Below are 20,955 nucleotides of genomic sequence, written 5' to 3'. Positions count from 1 at the left end.
CCTGTCTGTGTGTACCTGTACTTACCTGTCTGTCTGTACCTGCATGGACTTACCTGTCTGTACCTGTCTGTCTGTACCTGTACCTGCCTGTCTGTACCTACCTGTCTGTACCTGCCTGTCTGTACATGTACTTACCTGTCTGGTTGTACTTACCTGTCTGTCTGTACCTGTACTTACCTGTCTGTGTGTACCTGTACTTACCTGTCTGTCTGTATCTGTCCTTACCTGTCTGTGTGTACCTGTACTTACCTGTCTGTATCTGTCCTTACCTGTCTGTGTGTACCTGTACTTACCTGTCTGTGTGTACCTGTACTTACCTGTCTGTCTGTACCTGTCTGTGTGTACCTGTACTTACCTGTCTGTCTGTACCTGTCTGTCTGTCTAAGCCCTCTGTGTGAGTGATAAGCTGTGGTTGCACACCTGGGGTTTGATTATAGAATGAATGGCCCTGATAGTGTCTGATCTGTGATTCGTTGATTGATTGATTGACAGGAGTTGGCCTTTGATCCCTATGAGACGTACACTCAGGAAATCCTGCGCTCTGGTTTCCATGAACACTTCCTGAGTCAGGTGTCCAAACCAGGAGCTGCCTTCCACCTTCAGGTGAGACGCCCTCATTACTTCCTGTTTAGTTACCTGTATGATAAACCTGAGTGAGGGACTTTTGACTGGATCCGTAACAATGCTGTTGTGAGCTAATGCTTCCTGTCAGTTGACAGGTGTTACAGTGATCACCTGTCTAACCTGACACACCTGTGAAAAACTTGGTGTCTTTAGTCCATCTGTGAAGGTTTCAAAGAGGCTGTTCAGTACGTCCTGCCTAGACTGCTGCTCACACCTGTTTACCACTGCCTTCACCTGTTCGAGATCCTCAAGGTGAGAACAAAATACCTACACTACTCCTGTATTACACCCGTACCACACCTGTAACACATCTGTACACACCTGTAACGCACCTGTACCACACCTGTATGACACCTGAACCACACCGCACCTGTACACACCTGTATGACACCTGAACCACACCTGTACCACACCTGTACACACCTGTACCACACCTGTACATTGGGCGGCTGTGGCTCAGTTGGTAGAGTCGTTGCTTCTCAACCGGTCGAGGGTTCGATCCCCAGCTGAGCAACATGTCCGATGTGTCCTTGGGCAAGACACGTAACCCTGAATTGCTCCCGCTGCTTCGGTGGTGGTGTATGAATGGGATTAGTTACTTCTGATGGATGATACTACATAGCAATCACTACCATCAGTGTGTGAAAGGGTATGAATGGGTGGGTGTGACGGACGGTGTAAAAGCGCTTTGAGTAGTCGGAAGACTAGAAAAGTGCTATATAAGCTCAAGTCCATTTACCATTTATTACACGTGTACCACACGTGTACCACACCTGCACACACCTGTATTACACGTGTACCACACCTGTACAACACCTGTACACACCTGTACATACCTGTATTACACCTGTATTACACGTGTACCACACCTGTATTACACCTGTATTACACCTGTACCACACCTGTACCACACCTGTATTACACCTGTAAAGTCATGATATAAATTTGAAGATTTGATTTTAAAAGTGGGTTTACTGAACATGCTCGACTCTAGTACAGAAAAGGTCCACTACTAATCCAGGTCTTGTCCTGTGCAGGTTTAGTCCTGGTTGTGGCTCTGTTCCTTATTCTGTTGTATCAGCTGATTTGTAAAGCTCCTTTGAACACCCCCCCCTCTTTTGTTTCTATAGCAACTGGAGGAGAAGAGTGAGGATGAGGAGGATAAAGAGTGTCTTAAACAGGCCATCACCGCCCTACTCAACCTGCAGAGCAGCATGGAGAGGACCTGCTCAAGGAACCTGGCCAAGAGGAGACTCAGGTACACACCTGTACATACACCTTTATATACACCTGTACATACACCTTTATATACACCTGTACATACACCTGTACATACACCTTTATATAGAGCTGTACACACACCTGTACATACACCTGTACACACACCTGTACATACACCTTTATATACAGCTGTACACACACCTGTACACACACCTGTACATACACCTGTACATACACCTTTATATACAGCTGTACATACACCTGTACATACACCTTTATACACAGCTGTACACACACCTGTACATACACCTGTACATACACCTTTATATAGACCTGTACATACACCTTTATATAGAGCTGTACATACACCTGTACATACACCTTTATATAGACCTGTATATACACACCTTTATATAGACCTGTACATACACCTGTACATACACCTTTATATACAGCTGTACACACACCTGTACATACACCTTTATATAGAGCTGTACATACACCTGTACATACACCTTTATATAGACCTGTACATACACCTTTATATAGACCTGTACATACACCTGTACATACACCTTTATATAGACCTGTACATACACCTGTATATACACCTTTATATAGACCTGTACATACACCTGTACATACACCTTTATATAGAGCTGTACATACACCTTTATATAGAGCTGTACATACACCTTTATATAGAGCTGTGCATACACCTGTACACACACCTGTACATACACTTGTACATACACCTTTATATAGACCTGTACACACACCTGTACATACACCTTTATATAGAGCTGTACACACACCTGTACATACACTTGTACATACACCTTTATATACAGCTGTACATACACCTGTACATACACCTTTATATAGAGCTGTACACACACCTGTACATACACCTTTATATAGAGCTGTACATACACCTTTATATACAGCTGTACACACACCTGTACATACACCTTTTATATACAGCTGTACACACACCTTTATATACAGCTGTACACACACCTTTATATAGAGCTGCATTCGTGCCACAAGGAAGCTGTCTTGGTCCATTGCTTTAAACCATTTTTACAAATGACTTACCACTTGTCTTAAGGAAGGCCAACAATGAGTTAAACAGTTTTGATCAGTGGTTGAATGGATAAAGAAAAATAAATTGGTCCTGAATCTCTCAAAGACAAATAGCATTATATTTGGTTCGAACCATGCTCTGAGCAGAGAACCAAATTTAAATCTGTGCATAAACAATGTGTCTATTGACCAAGTGCAAGAGACTAAGCTGCTGGGAATGATCTAAGATAGTCAACTATCATGGACTCGACATATAAATAAAGTTGTAGCTTAGATGGGTAATGGTCTTTCTGTTATTAAAAGATGTGCCAGATGTTTAATGCAAAACTTAACTAACCAGGTAATCCAGGCGTTAATATTGTTCAATCTTGACTATTGCCCAGCAGTATGGTTTAATTGGTTCAAAACAGAGCAGCGAGTGATTAGTTTATTCATTACTAGACAAATCACTCAGAAAAATAGTTAGATTTAAAATGTTATTAAAACAGCACCTGATTATAAGGGGTACTGAATAAACAGTAGAATATGGTTATATGAGATGATAAGGTAAATATGTACATATGAAGAACATGGTGTACACGCCGACACAAACACTTGAAGGAATCTTGGTGTTCATGGGTTACTTTTAATGACAGCTGTCCTTTTCTATCGGAAATGGTAGGGGAAACGTGTGTGTGTGTGTGTGTGTGTGTGTGTGTGTGTATTTGGTGTGTACATGTTGTGTGTGTGTGTGTATATTTGATGTGTATATGTTGTGTGTGTGTGTGTGTATATTTGGTGTGTATATGTTGTGTGTGTGTGTGTGTATGTATATTTGATGTGTATATGTTGTGTGTGTATATTTGGTGTGTATATGTTGTGTGTGTGTGTATGTATATTTGGTGTGTATATGTTGTGTGTGTATATTTGGTGTGTATATGTTGTGTGTGTGTATGTATATTTGATGTGTATATGTTGTGTGTGTGTGTATATTTGATGTGTATATGTTGTGTGTGTGTATATTTGGTGTGTATATGTTGTGTGTGTGTGTATATTTGGTGTGTATATGTTGTGTGTGTGTATGTATATTTGATGTGTATATGTTGTGTGTGTATATTTGGTGTCTATATGTTGTGTGTGTGTGTGTGTGTATGTATATTTGGTGTGTATATGTTGTGTGTGTATATTTGGTGTGTATATGTTGTGTGTGTATATGTATATTTGATGTGTATATGTTGTGTGTGTATGTATATTTGATGTGTATATGTTGTGTGTGTATGTATATTTGATGTGTATATGTTGTGTGTGTGTGTGTGTATGTATATTTGATGTGTATATGTTGTGTGTGTATGTATATTTGGTGTGTATATGTTGTGTGTGTATGTATATTTGATGTGTATATGTTGTGTGTATGTATATTTGATGTGTATATGTTGTGTGTGTATGTATATTTGATGTGTATATGTTGTGTGTATGTATATTTGATGTGTATATGTTGTGTGTGTATATGTATATTTGATGTGTATATGTTGTGTGTGTATGTATATTTGGTGTGTATATGTTGTGTGTGTGTGTGTATGTATATTTGATGTGTATATGTTGTGTGTGTATGTATATTTGATGTGTATATGTTGTGTGTGTGTGTATATTTGATGTGTATATGTTGTGTGTGTATGTATATTTGATGTGTATATGTTGTGTGTGTGTATGTATATTTGATGTGTATATGTTGTGTGTGTATGTATATTTGATGTGTATATGTTGTGTGTATGTATATTTGATGTGTATATGTTGTGTGTGTATGTATATTTGATGTGTATATGTTGTGTGTGTATGTATATTTGATGTGTATATGTTGTGTGTATGTATATTTGATGTGTATATGTTGTGTGTGTATGTATATTTGATGTGTATATGTTCTGTGTGTATGTATATTTGATGTGTATATGTTGTGTGTGTATGTATATTTGATGTGTATATGTTGTGTGTGTATGTATATTTGATGTGTATATGTTGTGTGTGTGTGTGTATTTGATGTGTATATGTTGTGTGTGTGTGTGTATGTATATTTGATGTGTATATGTTGTGTGTGTATGTATATTTGATGTGTATATGTTGTGTGTGTGTATGTATATTTGATGTGTATGTTGTGTGTGTATGTATATGTATATTTGATGTGTATGTTGTGTGTGTGTGTATATTTGATGTGTATATGTTGTGTGTGTATGTATATTTGATGTGTATATGTTGTGTGTGTATGTATATTTGATGTGTATATGTTCTGTGTGTATGTATATTTGATGTGTATATGTTGTGTGTGTATGTATATTTGATGTGTATATGTTGTGTGTATGTATATTTGATGTGTATATGTTGTGTGTGTGTGTGTATTTGATGTGTATATGTTGTGTGTGTGTGTGTATGTATATTTGATGTGTATATGTTGTGTGTGTGTATGTATATTTGATGTGTATGTTGTGTGTGTATGTGTATGTATATTTGATGTGTATGTTGTGTGTGTATGTATATGTATATTTGATGTGTATGTATGTATATTTGATGTGTATATGTTGTGTATGTATATATGTTGTGTGTGTGTGTGTATGTTGTGTGTGTGTATGTATATTTGATGTGTATATGTTGTGTATGTATATATGTTGTGTGTGTGTGTGTGTGTATATGTATATTTGATGTGTATGTTGCGTGTGTGTATGTATATTTGATGTGTATATGTTGTGTATGTATATATGTTGTGTGTGTGTGTGTCTATGTTGTGTGTGTGTATATGTTGTGTGTGTATGTATATTTGATGTGTATATGTTGTGTGTGTGTATGTATATTTGATGTGTATGTTGTGTGTGTGTATGTATATTTGATGTGTATATGTTGTGTGTGTGTATGTATATTTGATGTGTATGTTGTGTGTGTGTATGTATATTTGATGTGTATATGTTGTGTATGTATATATGTTGTGTGTGTGTGTGTGTCTATGTTGTGTGTGTATATATGTTGTGTATGTATATATGTTGTGTGTGTGTGTACAGTGGGTACGGAAAGTATTCAGACCCCTTTACATTTTTCACTCTTTGTTTCATTGCAGCCATTTGCTAAAATCAAAAAAGTTCATTTTATTTCTCATTAATGTACACTCAGCACCCCATCTTGACAGAAAAAAAACAGAAATGTAGAAAGTTTTGCAAATTTATTAAAAAAGAAAAACTGAAATATCACATGGTCATAAGTATTCAGACCCTTTGCTCAGTATTGAGTAGAAGCATCCTTTTGAGCTAGTGCAGCCATGAGTCTTCTTGGGAATGATGCAACAAGTTTTTCACACCTGGATTTGGGGATCCTCTGCCATTCTTCCTTGCAGATCCTCTCCAGTTCTGTCAGGTTGGATGATGAACGTTGGTGGACAGCCATTTTCAGGTCTCTCCAGAGATGCTCAATTGGGTTTAGGTCAGGGCTCTGGCTGGGCCAGTCAAGAATGGTCACAGAGTTGTTCCGAAGCCACTCCTTTGTTATTTTAGCTGTGTGCTTAGGGTCATTGTCTTGTTGGAAGGTGAACCTTCGGCCCAGTCTGAGGTCCTGAGCACTCTGGAAGAGGTTTTCTTCCAGGATATCTCTGTACTTGGCCGCATTCATCTTTCCTTCAATTGCAACCAGTCGTCCTGTCCCTGCAGCTGAAAAACACCCCCATAGCATGATGCTGCCACCACCATGTTTCACTGTTGGGATTGTATTGGGCAGGTGATGAGCAGTGCCTGGTTTTCTCCACACATACCGCTTAGAATTAAAGCCAAAAAGTTCAATCTTGGTCTCATCAGACCAGAGAATCTTCTTTCTCATAGTCTGGGAGTCCTTCATGTGTTTTTTGGCAAACTCTATGCGGGCTTTCATGTCTTGCACTGAGGAGAGGCTTCCGTCAGGCCACTCTGCCATAAAGCCCCGACTGGTGGAGGGCTGCAGTGATAGTTGACTTTGTGGAACTTTCTCCCATCTCCCTACTGCATCTCTGGAGCTCAGCCACAGTGATCTTTGGGTTCTTCTTCACCTCTCTCACCAAGGCTCTTCTCCCACGATTGCTCAGTTTGGCTGGACGGCCAGGTCTAGGAAGAGTTCTGGTCGTCCCAAACTTCTTCCATTTAAGGATTATGGAGGCCACTGTGCTCTTAGGAACCTTGAGTGCTGCAGAAATTCTTTTGTAACCTTGGCCAGATCTGTGCCTTGCCACAATTCTGTCTCTGAGCTCCTTGGGCAGTTCCTTCGACCTCATGATTCTCATTTGCTCTGACATGCACTGTGAGCTGTAAGGTCTTATATAGACAGGTGTGTGCCTTTCCTAATCAAGTCCAATCAGTTTAATTAAACACAGCTGGACTCCAATGAAGGAGCAGAACCATCTCAAGGAGGATCAGAAGAAATGGACAGCATGTGAGTTAAATATGAGTGTCACAGCAAAGGGTCTGAATACTTATGACCATGTGATATTTCAGTTTTTCTTTTTTAATAAATTTGCAAAACTTTCTACATTTCTGTTTTTTTTCTGTCAAGATGGGGTGCTGAGTGTACATTAATGAGAAATAAAATGAACTTTTTTGATTTTAGCAAATGGCTGCAATGAAACAAAGAGTGAAAAATGTAAAGGGGTCTGAATACTTTCCGGACCCACTGTATATTTGATGTGTATATGTTGTGTGTGTGTATGTATATTTGATGTGTATATGTTGTGTGTGTGTATGTATATTTGATGTGTATATGTTGTGTGTGTGTGTGTGTGTGTGTGTGTGTGTGTGTGTGTGTGTGTGTGTGTGTGTGTGTGTGGTGTGTGTGTGTATTTGGTGTGTATATGTTGTGTGTGTGTGTATTTGGTGTGTATATGTTGTGTGTGTGTGTATTTGGTGTGTATATGTTGTGTGTGTGTGTATTTGGTGTGTATATGTTGTGTGTGTGTGTGTATTTGGTGTGTATATGTTGTGTGTGTGTGTATATGTTGTGTGTGTGTGTATATTTGGTGTGTATATGTTGTGTGTGTGTGTGTATATGTTGTGTGTGTATATTTGGTGTGTATATGTTGTGTGTGTATATGTTATGTGTGTGTGTGTGTATATTTGGTGTGTATATGTTGTGTGTGTGTGTTCACTGCAACAATAACACTCATAAGTCTGCTGGACTCCTCCCATCCTCTCTGTTTCCCTCTGGACATAAATAGACTGTGAGCATGGCGGGGAGGGGGGTCTGTCACAGGTTGGTGCGGGGGGTGTCGGTCTGGGGGGGGGGGGCTCTGTCACAGGTTGGTGCGGGGGGTGTTGGTCTGGGGGGGGGCTCTGTCACAGGTTGGTGCGGGGGGTGATGGGGGGTCGGAGCTGTGTTGTTGGAGGGAAGTGATGTCAGGATGTGGGCGGAGCTGCTCTGCTGCTTATTGTTCTGTGTTTGTTAGAAGGAAAAGAAGAGAGAGAGGAAAAGTGTGGCCGACTGTTTAATAAAGTTTAAACTTCTGAACGCTACAAGAAGAAGAAGCAGAAGAAGAGGAGGAGAGGAAGACAGGAGGGCTGGATGATTGGCAGGTGGATATGAGGACGTAGGTGACTCCTCTCTTTGTGTAACAGACTGTGTGTTACAGACAGGTGGACGAGCTGATGGAGGCCGCTCGGTGTGTGTCTGTCTTGGTACGGTGTGTGTGTGTGTGTGTGTGTGTGTTGTTGTGAAACTCGGAGTGTGTTCACATACCTCAGGGGTTTATATTAAACTGATTATCTGCTCTCAGCTGCCTCTTAAAGGAACAGTACGCTCTTTTCTGTCACACTTCAGCTTGTTTTAATGACTGATCATCACACTGTGTGTGTGTGTGTGTGTGTGTGGGGGGGGGTATATTTGGTGTGTGTGTGGGTATATGTTGTGTGTGGGTATATGTTGTGTGTGTGTGTATATTTGGTGTGTGTGTGTGTGTGTAAAATTTTGTGTGTGTGTGTGTGTGGAAAATTTCATGTGGGTGTGTGTGTGGGTATATTTGGTGTGTGTGTATATTTGGTGTGTGTGTATTTGGTGTGTGTGTATATGTTGTGTGTATGTGTGTGTGTGTGGGTATATGGTGTGGGTGTGTGTGTGTGTGTATATTTGGTGTGGGTGTGTGTGTGTATGTGTGTGTGTGTATTTGGTGTGTATATTTGGTGTGTGTGTATATGTTGTGTGTATGTGTGTGTGTGTGTGTATATTTGGTGTGTGTGTGTGTGTGTGTGTGTGTGTGTGTGTGTGTGTGTGTATTTGGTGTGTATATTTGGTGTGTGTGTATATGTTGTGTGTATGTGTGTGTGTGTGGGTATATGGTGTGGGTGTGTGTGTGTGTGTATATTTGGTGTGGGTGTGTGTGTGTATGTTGTGTGCGTGTGGGTATGTTGTGTGTGTGTGTGTGTGTATATTTGGTATGTGGGTATATGTTGTGTGTATGTTGTGTGTGTGTGTATATTTGGTATGTGTGTATATGTTGTGTGTATGTGTATGTTGTGTGTGTGTATATTTGGTATGTGTGTATATGTTGTGTGTGTGTGTATATTTGGTATGTGTGTATATGTTGTGTGTATGTGTATGTTGTGTGTGTGTATATTTGGTATGTGTGTATATGTTGTGTGTATGTGGGTATATGTTGTGTGTATGTGTATGTTGTGTGTATGTGTATGTTGTGTGTATGTCGGTGTATGTTGTGTGTGTGTATATTTGGTATGTGTGTATATGTTGTGTGTATGTGGGTATATGTTGTGTGTATGTGTATGTTGTGTGTGTGTGTATATTTGGTATGTGTGTATATGTTGTATGTGTGTGTGTGTGGGTATATGGTGTGGGTGTGTGTATGTTGTGTGTGTGTTTGTGTATATTTGGTGTGTGTGTGTGTGGGTATATGTTGTGTGTGTGTGTGTGTGTGTGTGTGTGTGTGTGTGTGTGTGTGTGTGTGTGTGTGTGTGTGTGTGTGTGTGTGTGTGTGTGTGTGTGTATATTTGGTGTGTGTGTATATGTTGTGTGTATGTGTGTGTGTGGGTATATGGTGTGGGTGTGTGTGTGTGTGTATATTTGGTGTGGGTGTGTGTGTGTATGTTGTGTGCGTGTGGGTATGTTGTGTGTGTGTGTGTGTGTGTATATTTGGTATGTGGGTATATGTTGTGTGTATGTTGTGTGTGTGTGTATATTTGGTATGTGTGTATATGTTGTGTGTATGTGTATGTTGTGTGTGTGTATATTTGGTATGTGTGTATATGTTGTGTGTGTGTGTATATTTGGTATGTGTGTATATGTTGTGTGTATGTGTATGTTGTGTGTGTGTATATTTGGTATGTGTGTATATGTTGTGTGTATGTGGGTATATGTTGTGTGTATGTGTATGTTGTGTGTATGTGTATGTTGTGTGTATGTGGGTGTATGTTGTGTGTGTGTATATTTGGTATGTGTGTATATGTTGTGTGTATGTGGGTATATGTTGTGTGTATGTGTATGTTGTGTGTGTGTGTATATTTGGTATGTGTGTATATGTTGTGTGTATGTGTGTGTGTGTGGGTATATGGTGTGGGTGTGTGTATGTTGTGTGTGTGTTTGTGTATATTTGGTGTGTGTGTGTGGGTATATGTTGTGTGTGTGTGTGTGTGTGTGTGTGTGTGTGTGTGTGTGTGTGTGTGTGTGTGTGTGTGTGTGTGTGTGTGTGTGTGTGTGTGTGTGTGTGTGTGTTCAAGGACACATCAGCTGTGCGTGTGTTTCTAGTCCTGTGTTGGATAAAGCTTTTATTTAACTATAAACAAACATGTTTTAAAGTCTCCAGGTGTGAACAGTCTGAGGTTTGTTTGGGATTAAACCAGAAGAACACCTGAAACAAACAGCTGAACGTCATGATCAATTTAATTAAATTGTACGTTTTTAAGCCAGGTTGTAACTCCTCCTCCTTCAAACAGTCGTTTCAAAGTCGATCTAATAGAACAATAACTTCCAACATGGAGGATGGCGTCTCTCTCATGGCGTCCACAGAGCGCCCCGCTCGCCTGTTTTCAGCACTATGTAACTTTGTCAGCAGGTCGAGGTCATCTGGTGAGAAGTGTGTACGTCTTTACGCCGCTAGTTCACACAACAGCCTTCAGATACAAAGCAGCCAGTTAGCCCATCTCTGTACTGTTTGATAGGAAGAGAGAGAGGACGGAGGTCACGGTTATGATGATGTCACAGTGATGTTGTCGTTGATGATGATGACATGCACTGTGTCTTTGTGTGACAGTCCGCAAGTTTGTCTGCGCTGAGGTTTGGCGGTCTTCCTGCTGTGACCTCACTTCCTGCAGCCTGGCTGGTTTGTACGGACCTCGACCACGTCGTCCAATCAGAACTCACCCTGCTGTCACGTGATAAATTATGTAGAAAACCCAACCCAATGAATCTGTTAAAGAAATCGTTCACCCTCCAAACAAGAAAAATAAACAGGAAGTAAACAACAAACAAACAGGAAGTGGCTTATACTCGGTCCTGTCGACAGTGTGAGCTTCTGTTTGTGTATTAAGATGCTCTGATTGTTTGTTGTGATTTGATGATTAAAAAAAAAAAACTGGATCATGAAAGACTAACTGCTGAGAATCATGCCGAGACCCTCAGTACATTCTGATCTGTAATGTTCTGTGAATCCGATTTTCTGTAATGAATCAGTGAAGTGATTCGCTCACTAATCCGACCTGTTTGTGGCGAGTTGTCTAAAACACATTTGAGAGATTTAGTTTCTGTCTCGGTGTTTCAGGTTTCTCATAAAGTCACCGTTTAGACGATAAACCTTCGGGTGGCGGGGAAGAACTTGGTGGTGAACTGTTCCTTTAAATACTGGAGCATTAACAACTCTGTATTCACTGAAATCAAACCGGTTTCCTCCCTGAGAGCCGACTGATGAGTCCTCATCGATCTCTCTTCTTCTTCTGTGGTGTGCAGCGAGTCGGCGTGTCGCTTCTACAGCCATCAGATGAAGGGGAAGCACCTCGCCATCAAGAAGATGAACGAGATCCAGAAGAACATCGACGGCTGGGAGGGGAAGGACATCGGCCAGTGCTGCAACGAGTTCATCATGGAGGGAACGCTGACGCGGGTCGGCGCCAAACACGAGCGCCATATCTTCCTGTTCGACGGCCTCATGATCTGCTGCAAGTCCAACCACGGCCCGCCGCGGTTGCCGGGCGCCAGCTCCACGGCGGAGTACCGGCTCAAAGAGAAGTTCTTTATGCGCAAAGTCCAAATCAACGACAAGGACGACAAGGAGGGAGAGTACCGTCACGCCTTCGAGATCATCCTGAAGGATGGGAACAGCGTGGTGTTCGCCGCCAAGTCCGCTGAGGAGAAGAACGGCTGGATGGCGGCGCTGATCTCGCTGCAGTACCGCAGCACGCTGGAACGCATGCTGGACTCAGCCATGCTGCAGGAGGAGAAGGAGGAGCAGATGAGGCTGCCGGGAGCAGAACTGTACCGGTTCACTGAACCGGACTCGGAGGAGAACGTCGTGTTTGAGGAGAACGTTCAGTCCAAGTCTGGGATCCCCATCATCAAAGCCGGGACGGTCCTGAAGCTGATCGAGAGGCTCACCTTCCACATGTATGCAGGTAAGATACCATGTCACTCAGGTGAGATTACACAGGTACTCTAACCCAAGACCAGGTACAGGGTGAGGGGTTTATGAAAAGTCGGGATGTTTGGTAGTTTCCGTCGTCTCTGTGTTTGATTAACTTTTTGTACTTCCTGTTTCCTCAGATCCAAACTTTGTCCGAACATTTCTGACCACCTTCAGGTCATTCTGTAAACCTCAGGAGCTGCTGGACCTGCTCATTGAGAGGTGAGCTCACCTGTCTTCATCACAGTGACCAATCACATTGGGATCTCAGGTTTCAGGTGTGCTCTCAGGTTATATAGGTTTCATCTTGTGTTTGTGGTTTTGTGCAGGTTTGACATCCCAGAGCCGCGGCCCAGCGAGGCGGATCAGATGGAGGGCGGAGAGCAACCGCCGAGCGCTGAACTAAAACGTTTCCGTAAAGAATTTGTTCAACCCGTCCAGCTCAGGTAAGGGATCTCCCCCCCCCCCCAGAGACACTGAACCAGCACCTGTTGTCAGAGTCTCAGGAGTCTTCTTATTGCTTAAAGTGAAATTAAACATGATGACATCATCGTGATTTGTTTTTTTAAATCTCTTTGTCAATACGATTTACATTTCGTTTACTATCAGACTCAGTGTGATGTCATGATGAAGATAACCTTTAGACATGTGACCTGTGATAACTCCTCCCCCTCTTGTAGAGTGCTCAACGTGTGTCGCCACTGGGTGGAGCATCACTTTTACGACTTCGAGAGAGACGCTCACCTGCTAAGACAACTGGAGGAGTTCATCGCCTCCGTTAGAGGTACGCACCTGTGTGAACACCTGTGTGAACGCCTGTGTGAACGCCTGTGTGAACGCCTGTCTGAACACCTGTCTGAACACCTGTGTGAACACCTGTGTGAACGCCTGTGTGAACGCCTGTCTGAACACCTGTGTGAACACCTGTCTGAACACCTGTGTGAACGCCTGTCTGAACACCTGTCTGAACACCTGTCTGAACACCTGTGTGAACACCTGTCTGAACACCTGTGTGAACACCTGTCTGAACACCTGTGTGATCGCCTGTCTGAACACCTGTGGGAACGCCTGTCTGAACACCTGTCTGAACACCTGTCTGAACGCCTGTCTGAACACCTGTCTGAACGCCTGTGGGAACGCCTGTCTGAACACCTGTCTGAACACCTGTCTGAACGCCTGTCTGAACACCTGCGTGAACACCTGTGGGAACGCCTGTCTGAACACCTGTCTGAACACCTGTCTGAACGCCTGTCTGAACACCTGCGTGAACACCTGTGGGAACGCCTGCCTGAACACCTGTGGGAACGCCTGTCTGAACACCTGCGTGAACACCTGTCTGAACACCCGTGTTAACTTCTGTGAACATCTGTGATAACACCTGTGTTTTTTAATGTTATGTATTAAACTCATCTCTCACCTGTTACAGGTAAAGCAATGAGGAAATGGGTGGAATCCATCACTAAGATCATCCAGAGAAAAAAGCAGGTTCAGGTGAGCGTGCCCAGTCACAGCATCACCTTCCAGAACTCTCCTCCTCCCATCGAATGGCACATCTGCAAACCAGGTAACACAGAACCGTTCGACCTCATGACGCTGCACCCCATCGAGATCGCACGCCAGCTTACCCTTCTGGAGTCTGACTTTTACAGGTAAAAATCCTTAACAACACCTGCATAACACCTGCACAACATCTGTCTAACATCTGTACTATACCTGTACCTGTCTCTCACCTGTACCTGTCTCTCACCTGTCTTACCTGTCTCTCACCTGTACCTGTCTCTCATTTGTCTAACATGTGTCTCACCTGTCTCTCATTTGTCTAACTTGTGTCTTACCTGTCTCTCACCTGTCTAACTTTTGTCTCACCTGTCTCTCACCTGTCTAACTTGTGTCTTACCTGTCTCTCACCTGTCTAACTTTTGTCTCACCTGTCTCTCACCTGTCTAACTTGTGTCTTACCTGTCTCTCACCTGTCTAACTTTTGTCTCACCTGTCTCTCACCTGTCTAACTTGTGTGTTACCTGTCTCTCACCTGTCTAACTTGTGTCTTACCTGTCTCTCACCTGTCTAACTTTTGTCTCACCTGTCTCTCACCTGTCTAACTTGTGTCTTACCTGTCTCTCATTTGTCTAACTTTTGTCTCACCTGTCTCTCACCTGTCTAACTTGTGTCTCACCTGTCTTACCTGCAGGGCGGTGCAGCCCTCAGAGCTGGTCGGTAGCGTTTGGACCAAAGAGGACAAAGAGCTTCACTCACCGAACCTGCTGAGGATGATCCGACACACCACCAACCTCACCCTGTGGTTTGAAAAGTATGACATCACTGTGACATCACTGTGACATCACTGTGTGTTTGTGGGGAAGACAGCTGCTGTTCCAGATGATCCCAGGAACATCCCAGCTAACCGCCTGGTGTGTGTGTGTGTGTGTGTGTGTGTGTGTGTGTGTGTGTGTGTGTGTGTGTGTGTGTGTGTGTGTGTGTGTGTGTGTGTGTGTGTGTGTGTGTGTGTGTGTGTGTGTGTGTGTGTGTGTGTGTGTGTGTGTGTGTGTGTGTGTGTGTGTGTGTGTGTGTGTGTGTGTGTGTGTGTGTGTGTGTGTGTTCAGGTGTATTGTAGAAACAGAGAACCTGGAGGAGCGCGTGTCCGTCGTGTCTCGGATCATAGAGATCCTTCAGGTGTTTCAAGAACTTAACAACTTTAACGGCGTCCTGGAGGTCGTCAGCGCCATGAACTCGTCTCCGGTCTACAGACTGGACCACACCTTTGAGGTAACACCCCCGTGTGACATCATCAGATCCCACCTGCAGCTCCAGGTTGTGGTTTAATCTTCTTTTTTTTTTTGTTGTTTCAGCAAATCCCGAGTCGTCAGAGGAAGATCTTAGAGGAGGCCCACGAGCTCAGCGAGGACCACTATAAGAAATATCTCGCCAAACTGCGCTCCATCAACCCCCCCTGTGTGCCCTTCTTTGGTACGCTCCGTCTCTGTTAGCTCCCACAGGTGTGAACAATGTAGGCTCACCGGCTAACTCTGAGCTCTGTGTCTCTCAGGTATCTACCTGACCAACATCCTGAAGACGGAGGAGGGAAACCCCGACTTCCTGCGGCGGCACGGCAAAGACCTGATCAACTTCAGCAAGAGGAGGAAGGTGGCTGAGATCACCGGGGAGATCCAGCAGTACCAGAACCAGCCGTACTGTCTACGGGGGGAGAGCGACATCAGGGTGAGTCGCGCAGTGACATCACTTCCTGTTTTTGTAGCGCTGTGTGATGTCACAGGGGCTGACATTTGTTCCTCTCCTCCTCTCCTGTCTCCCCCTCCTCCTCCTCTCCTGTCTCCTCCTCCTCTCTCCTCCTCTCCTCTCCTCTCCTCCTCTCCTCTCTCCTCCTCCTCTCCTGTCTCCTCTCCTCTCTCCTCTCCTCTCTCCTCCTCTCCTCCTCTCCTGTCTCCTCTCCTCTCTCCTCTCCTCTCCTCCTCTCCTCCTCTCCTGTCTCCTCTCTCCTCTCCTCTCTCCTCCTCCTCTCCTCTCTCCTCCTCTCCTCCTCTCCTCTCTCCTGTCTCCTGTCTCCTCTCCTCTCTCCTCTCCTCCTCTCCTGTCTCCTGTCCTCTCTCCTCTCCTCTCTCCTCCTCTCCTGTCTCCTCTCTCCTCCTCTCCTGTCTCCTGTCCTCTCTCCTCTCCTCTCTCCTCCTCTCCTGTCTCCTCTCTCCTCTCCTGTCTCTGGAGCAGAAGTTCTTCGAGAACCTCAACCCGATGGAGGACATGTCCGAGAAGGACTTCGCAGATCACCTGTTCAACAAATCCCTGGAGATCGAACCTCGAAACGCCCGCTCTTTGCCTCGCTTTGTGAGTGTCACCATGGTTACCATTGATATTTGTCGATATTTAATATTTGTTTGGTCAATAAGAGCCACCGTACCTGCACAGGTGTAAAGCCCTGCTGTGCCTCCAGAGGGAGCTGTGTGTCTGATAAATGTCCTCGGGTGATGTCACTCGAGTCAGACTGCCTCTGTGTGCTGATCACCTGGTAACCAGTTTAAAACGTGTCCACCTGTGTCCAGGCCAAGAAGTATTCCTGTCCTCTCAAGTCTCCGGGGATCCGCCCTTCTTCGGCGAGGCCCGGCACCATGCGTCACCCGACGCCGCTGCAGAACGAGCCCAGGAAGATCAGCTACAGCCGCATACCTGACAGTGAGGCGGAGGGCGTGGCCGTCTCAGCCCCCAACTCCCCACGCACACCGCTGACTCCGCCCCCAGCCTCCGCCGCCTCCAGCTCAACAGACGTAGGCAGTGTGTTCGATTCCCCACAGGGTCCCAGCAGCCCCTTCCATTCCAGTAAGCCCCGCCCACAGGCGCACTCTTGCTAACACACACACTAACAGCTCACACTAACCTTCATGTTTGATCGGTGAGTCACTGTATTAAACTGTGACATCATCACAGGTGTTTGATGACCTCTGACCTGTGATCAATGAGTTCATGGTCATCCTCCTTCACTTACTTTAGAGCTCCAAATGAAACTAACATGTCGACATCTGTGAGACTCCTCCTCTCTCACCTCCTCTCTCCTCTCTCACCTCCTCTCTCCTCTCTCACCTCCTCTCTCCTCTCTCCTCTCTCACCTCCTCTCTCCTCTCTCACCTCCTCTCTCCTCTCTCACCTCCTCTCTCCTCTCCTCTCCTCTCCTCTCCTCTCTCCTCTCTCACCTCCTCTCTCCTCTCCTCTCTCACCTCCTCTCTCCTCTCTCACCTCCTCTCTCCTCTCTCACCTCCTCTCTCCTCTCTCCTCTTCACTCAGTTCTGCTCCTCTCCTCCTCGCCTCTCTCCTGTTTCTCCACCTCCTCTCCTCTTCAGTCCTGGGCCCTTTCTGAATATCCACAGTTCAGTAGTCAGTACTTTTCAGTAGAAGTTTCAGTATACTGAACATTTCAGTATGGATACTAACTTCCTGGTTTCATGTAGATAGTAGATACTAAACAGCAGATAGTAGGTACTAAACAGTAAACAGCAGATAGAAGGTACTAAAGAGTAAACAGCAGATAGTAGGTACTAAACAGTATACAGCAGATAGTAGGTACTAAAGAGTAAACAGCAGATAGTAGGTACTAAACAGTAAACAGCAGATAGTAGGTACTAAACAGTATACAGCAGATAGTAGGTACTAAACAGTAAACAGCAGATAGTAGGTACTAAACAGTAAACAGCAGATAGTAGGTACTAAAGAGTAAACAGCAGATAGTAGGTACTAAACAGTATACAGCAGATAGTAGGTACTAAACAGTAAACAGCAGATAGTAGGTACTAAACAGTAAACAGCAGATAGTAGGTACTAAACAGTATACAGCAGATAGTAGGTACTAAACAGTATACAGCAGATAGTAGGTACTAAACAGTATACAGCAGATAGTAGGTACTAAACAGTATACAGCAGATAGTAGGTACTAAACAGTATACAGCAGATAGTAGGTACTAAACAGTAAACAGCAGATAGTAGGTACTAAACAGTAAACAGCAGATAGTAGGTACTAAACAGTAAACAGCAGATAGTAGGTACTAAACAGTATACAGCAGATAGTAGGTACTAAACAGTAAACAGCAGATAGTAGATACTAAACAGTAAACAGCAGATAGTAGGTACTAAACAGTATACAGCAGATAGTAGGTACTAAACAGTATACAGCAGATAGTAGGTACTGACTACCGACAGATTGGCAATTCAGATACAGCCCTGTACTCCTTATACTCATCTTCCATGCTCCTCCTCTTCTTCTCTATCCTCATTTTCTCTCCTCCTCTTTCCTCTCTCCTCCTCTCCTGTCTCCTCTCCTCTCTCCTGTCTCCTCTCTTCTCCTCTCCTCCTCTCCTGTCTCTCCTCTCCCTCCTGTCTCCTCCCCTCTCCTCCTTTCCTCTCCTCTCCTCCTCTCCTGTCTCCTCTCCTCCTCTCCCTCTTCTCTCCTCCTTTCCTCTCTCCTGTCTCCTCTCTCCTCCTCCTTTCCTCTCTCCTCTCCTCCTTTCCTCTCTCCTGTCTCCTCTCTCCTCCTCCTTTCCTCTCCCCTCTTCTCCTGTCTCCTCTCCTCTCTCCTCCTTTCCTCCTCCTTTCCTCTCTCCTCTCCCTCCTGTCTCCTCTCCTGTCTCCTCTCCTCTCTCCTCTTCTCCTCTCCTCTCCTCCTATCCTGTCTCCTCTCCTCTCCTCCTATCCTGTCTCCTCTCCTCTCCTCTCTCCTGTCTCCTCTCCTCCTTTCCTCCTCCTTTCCTCTCTCCTCTCCCTCCTGTCTCCTCTCCTCTCTCCTCTCTCCTCTCCTCTCCTCCTGTCTCCTCCTCTCCTGTCTCCCCTCTCCTGTCCTCTCACCTCCTCTCTCCTGTCTCCTCTCCTCTCCCTCCTCTCTCCTCTCTCCTCCTCCTTTCCTCTCTCCTGTCTCCTCTCTCCTCTCCTCTCCTCTCTCCTGTCTCCTCTCCTCCTTTCCTCTCTCCTCTCCCTCCTCTCTCCTGTCTGCTCCTCCTCTCTCCTCTCCTCTCTCCTCTCTTCTCCTCTCTGCTCTCCTCTCCTCTCCTGTCTCCTCCTCTCCTGTCTCTCCTCTCCCTCCTGTCTCCTCCCCTCTCCTCCTTTCCTCTCCTCTCCTCCTCTCCTGTCTCCTCTCCTCCTCTCCCTCTTCTCTCCTCCTTTCCTCTCTCCTGTCTCCTCTCTCCTCCTCCTTTCCTCTCTCCTCTCCTCCTTTCCTCTCTCCTGTCTCCTCTCTCCTCCTCCTTTCCTCTCTCCTCTTCTCCTGTCTCCTCTCCTCTCCTCTCCTGTCTCCTCTCCTCCTTTCCTCCTCCTTTCCTCTCTCCTCCTCTCCTGTCTCCTCTCCTCTCTCCTGTCTCCTCTCTTCTCCTCTCTCCTCTCCTCCTGTCTCCTCCTCTCCTGTCTCCCCTCTCCTGTCCTCTCACCTCCTCTCCCTCCTCTCTCCTGTCTCCTCCCCTCTCCTCCTTTCCTCTCCTCTCCTCCTCTCCTCTCCCTCCTCTCTCCTCTCCTCCTCCCTCCTCCTCTCCCTCTTTTCTCCTGTCTCCTCCCCTCTCCTCCTTTCCTCTCTCCTGTCTCCTCTCTCCTCCTTTCCTCTCTCCTGTCTCCTCTCTCCTGTCTCCTCTCTCCTCTCCTCTCTCCTGTCTCCTCTCCTCCTTTCCTCTCTCCTCTCCCCTCCCTCCTCTCTCCTGTCTCCTCCTCCTCTCTCCTCTCCTCTCTCCTCTCTTCTGCTCTCCTCTCCTCTCCTCTCTTCTGCTCTCCTCTCCTCTCCTGTCCCTCCTGTCTCCTCCCCTCTCTTCCTTTCCTCTCCTCTCCTCCTCTCCTGTCTCCTCTCCTCCTCTCCCTCTTCTCTCCTCCTTTCCTCTCTCCTGTCTCCTCTCTCCTCCTCCTTTCCTCTCTCCTCTCCTCCTTTCCTCTCTCCTGTCTCCTCTCTCCTCCTCCTTTCCTCTCTCCTCTTCTCCTTTCCTCTCTCCTGTCTCCTCTCTCCTCCTCCTTTCCTCTCTCCTCTTCTCCTGTCTCCTCTCCTCTCTCCTCTCTCCTCTCCTCCTTTCCTCTTCCTTTCCTCTCTCCTCTCCCTCCTGTCTCCTCTCTCATGTCTCCTCTCCTCCTTTCCTCTTCCTCTCCTCTCTCCTCTTCTCCTCTCCTCTCCTCCTATCCTGTCTCCTCTCCTCTCCTCTCTCCTGTCTCCTCTCCTCCTTTCCTCCTCCTTTCCTCTCTCCTCTCCCTCCTGTCTCCTCTCCTCTCTCCTCTTCTCCTCTCCTCTCCTCCTATCCTGTCTCCTCCTCCCCTCTCCTCTCCTCTCCTGTCTCCCCTCTCCCCTCTCCTCTCTCCTCTCTCCTCTCCTCTCCCTCCTCTCTCCTCTCTCCTCTCCCTCTTCTCTCCTCCCCTCTCTTCCTTTCCTCTCTCCTGTCTCCTCTCTCCTCCTCCTTTCCTCTCTCCTGTCTCCTCTCCTCTCTCCTCTCTCCTGTCTCCTCTCTCCTCTCCTCTCCTCTCTCCTGTCTCCTCTCCTCCTTTCCTCTCTCCTCTCCCTCCTCTCTCCTGTCTCCTCCTCCTCTCTCCTCTCTTCTCCTCTCTGCTCTCCTCTCCTCTCCTGTCTCTCCTCTCCTCTCCTGTCTCCTCTCTCCTCTCCTCTCCTCTCTCCTGTCTCCTCTCCTCCTTTCCTCTCTCCTCTCCCTCCTCTCTCCTGTCTCCTCCTCCTCTCTCCTCTCTTCTCCTCTCTGCTCTCCTCTCCTCTCCTGTCTCTCCTCTCCTCTCCTGTCTCTCCTCTCCTCTCTCCTGTCTCCTCTCCCCCCTCTCTCCTCCTCTCCTCCTTTCCTCTCTCCTGTCTCCTCTCTCCTGTCTCCTCTCTCCTCTCCTCTCCTCTCCTCTCTCCTGTCTCCTCTCCTCCTTTCCTCCTCCTTTCCTCTCTCCTCTCCCTCCTCTCTCCTCTTCTCCTCTCCTCT

General features: G+C 45.6%; 1 protein-coding gene across 3 annotated transcripts in view; it reads left to right on the top strand.

The window, feature by feature from the left end:
* The window catches only part of LOC132993367 (son of sevenless homolog 1-like), a 37,434-nt gene that overhangs the window by 13,560 nt on the left and 2,919 nt on the right, over positions 1 to 20,955 (top strand). For all 3 annotated transcript variants that reach the window (XM_061063169.1, XM_061063179.1, XM_061063189.1), the window contains exons 7-20: positions 493 to 603; positions 778 to 876; positions 1,755 to 1,882; positions 11,854 to 12,515; positions 12,664 to 12,745; positions 12,853 to 12,969; positions 13,204 to 13,307; positions 13,950 to 14,172; positions 14,715 to 14,834; positions 15,127 to 15,289; positions 15,373 to 15,490; positions 15,570 to 15,742; positions 16,247 to 16,363; positions 16,579 to 16,852. In XM_061063169.1, coding sequence (XP_060919152.1) covers positions 493 to 603; positions 778 to 876; positions 1,755 to 1,882; positions 11,854 to 12,515; positions 12,664 to 12,745; positions 12,853 to 12,969; positions 13,204 to 13,307; positions 13,950 to 14,172; positions 14,715 to 14,834; positions 15,127 to 15,289; positions 15,373 to 15,490; positions 15,570 to 15,742; positions 16,247 to 16,363; positions 16,579 to 16,852 — 2,491 coding nt within the window. The remainder of the gene's footprint in view (positions 1 to 492; positions 604 to 777; positions 877 to 1,754; positions 1,883 to 11,853; positions 12,516 to 12,663; positions 12,746 to 12,852; positions 12,970 to 13,203; positions 13,308 to 13,949; positions 14,173 to 14,714; positions 14,835 to 15,126; positions 15,290 to 15,372; positions 15,491 to 15,569; positions 15,743 to 16,246; positions 16,364 to 16,578; positions 16,853 to 20,955) is intronic.

Source organism: Labrus mixtus, chromosome 2, assembly GCF_963584025.1.
Source record: "Labrus mixtus chromosome 2, fLabMix1.1, whole genome shotgun sequence".
Classification (NCBI taxonomy): domain Eukaryota; kingdom Metazoa; phylum Chordata; class Actinopteri; order Labriformes; family Labridae; genus Labrus; species Labrus mixtus.
Note: the sequence above shows the minus strand (reverse complement) of the source record. Positions and strands in the feature narration are given on the sequence as shown.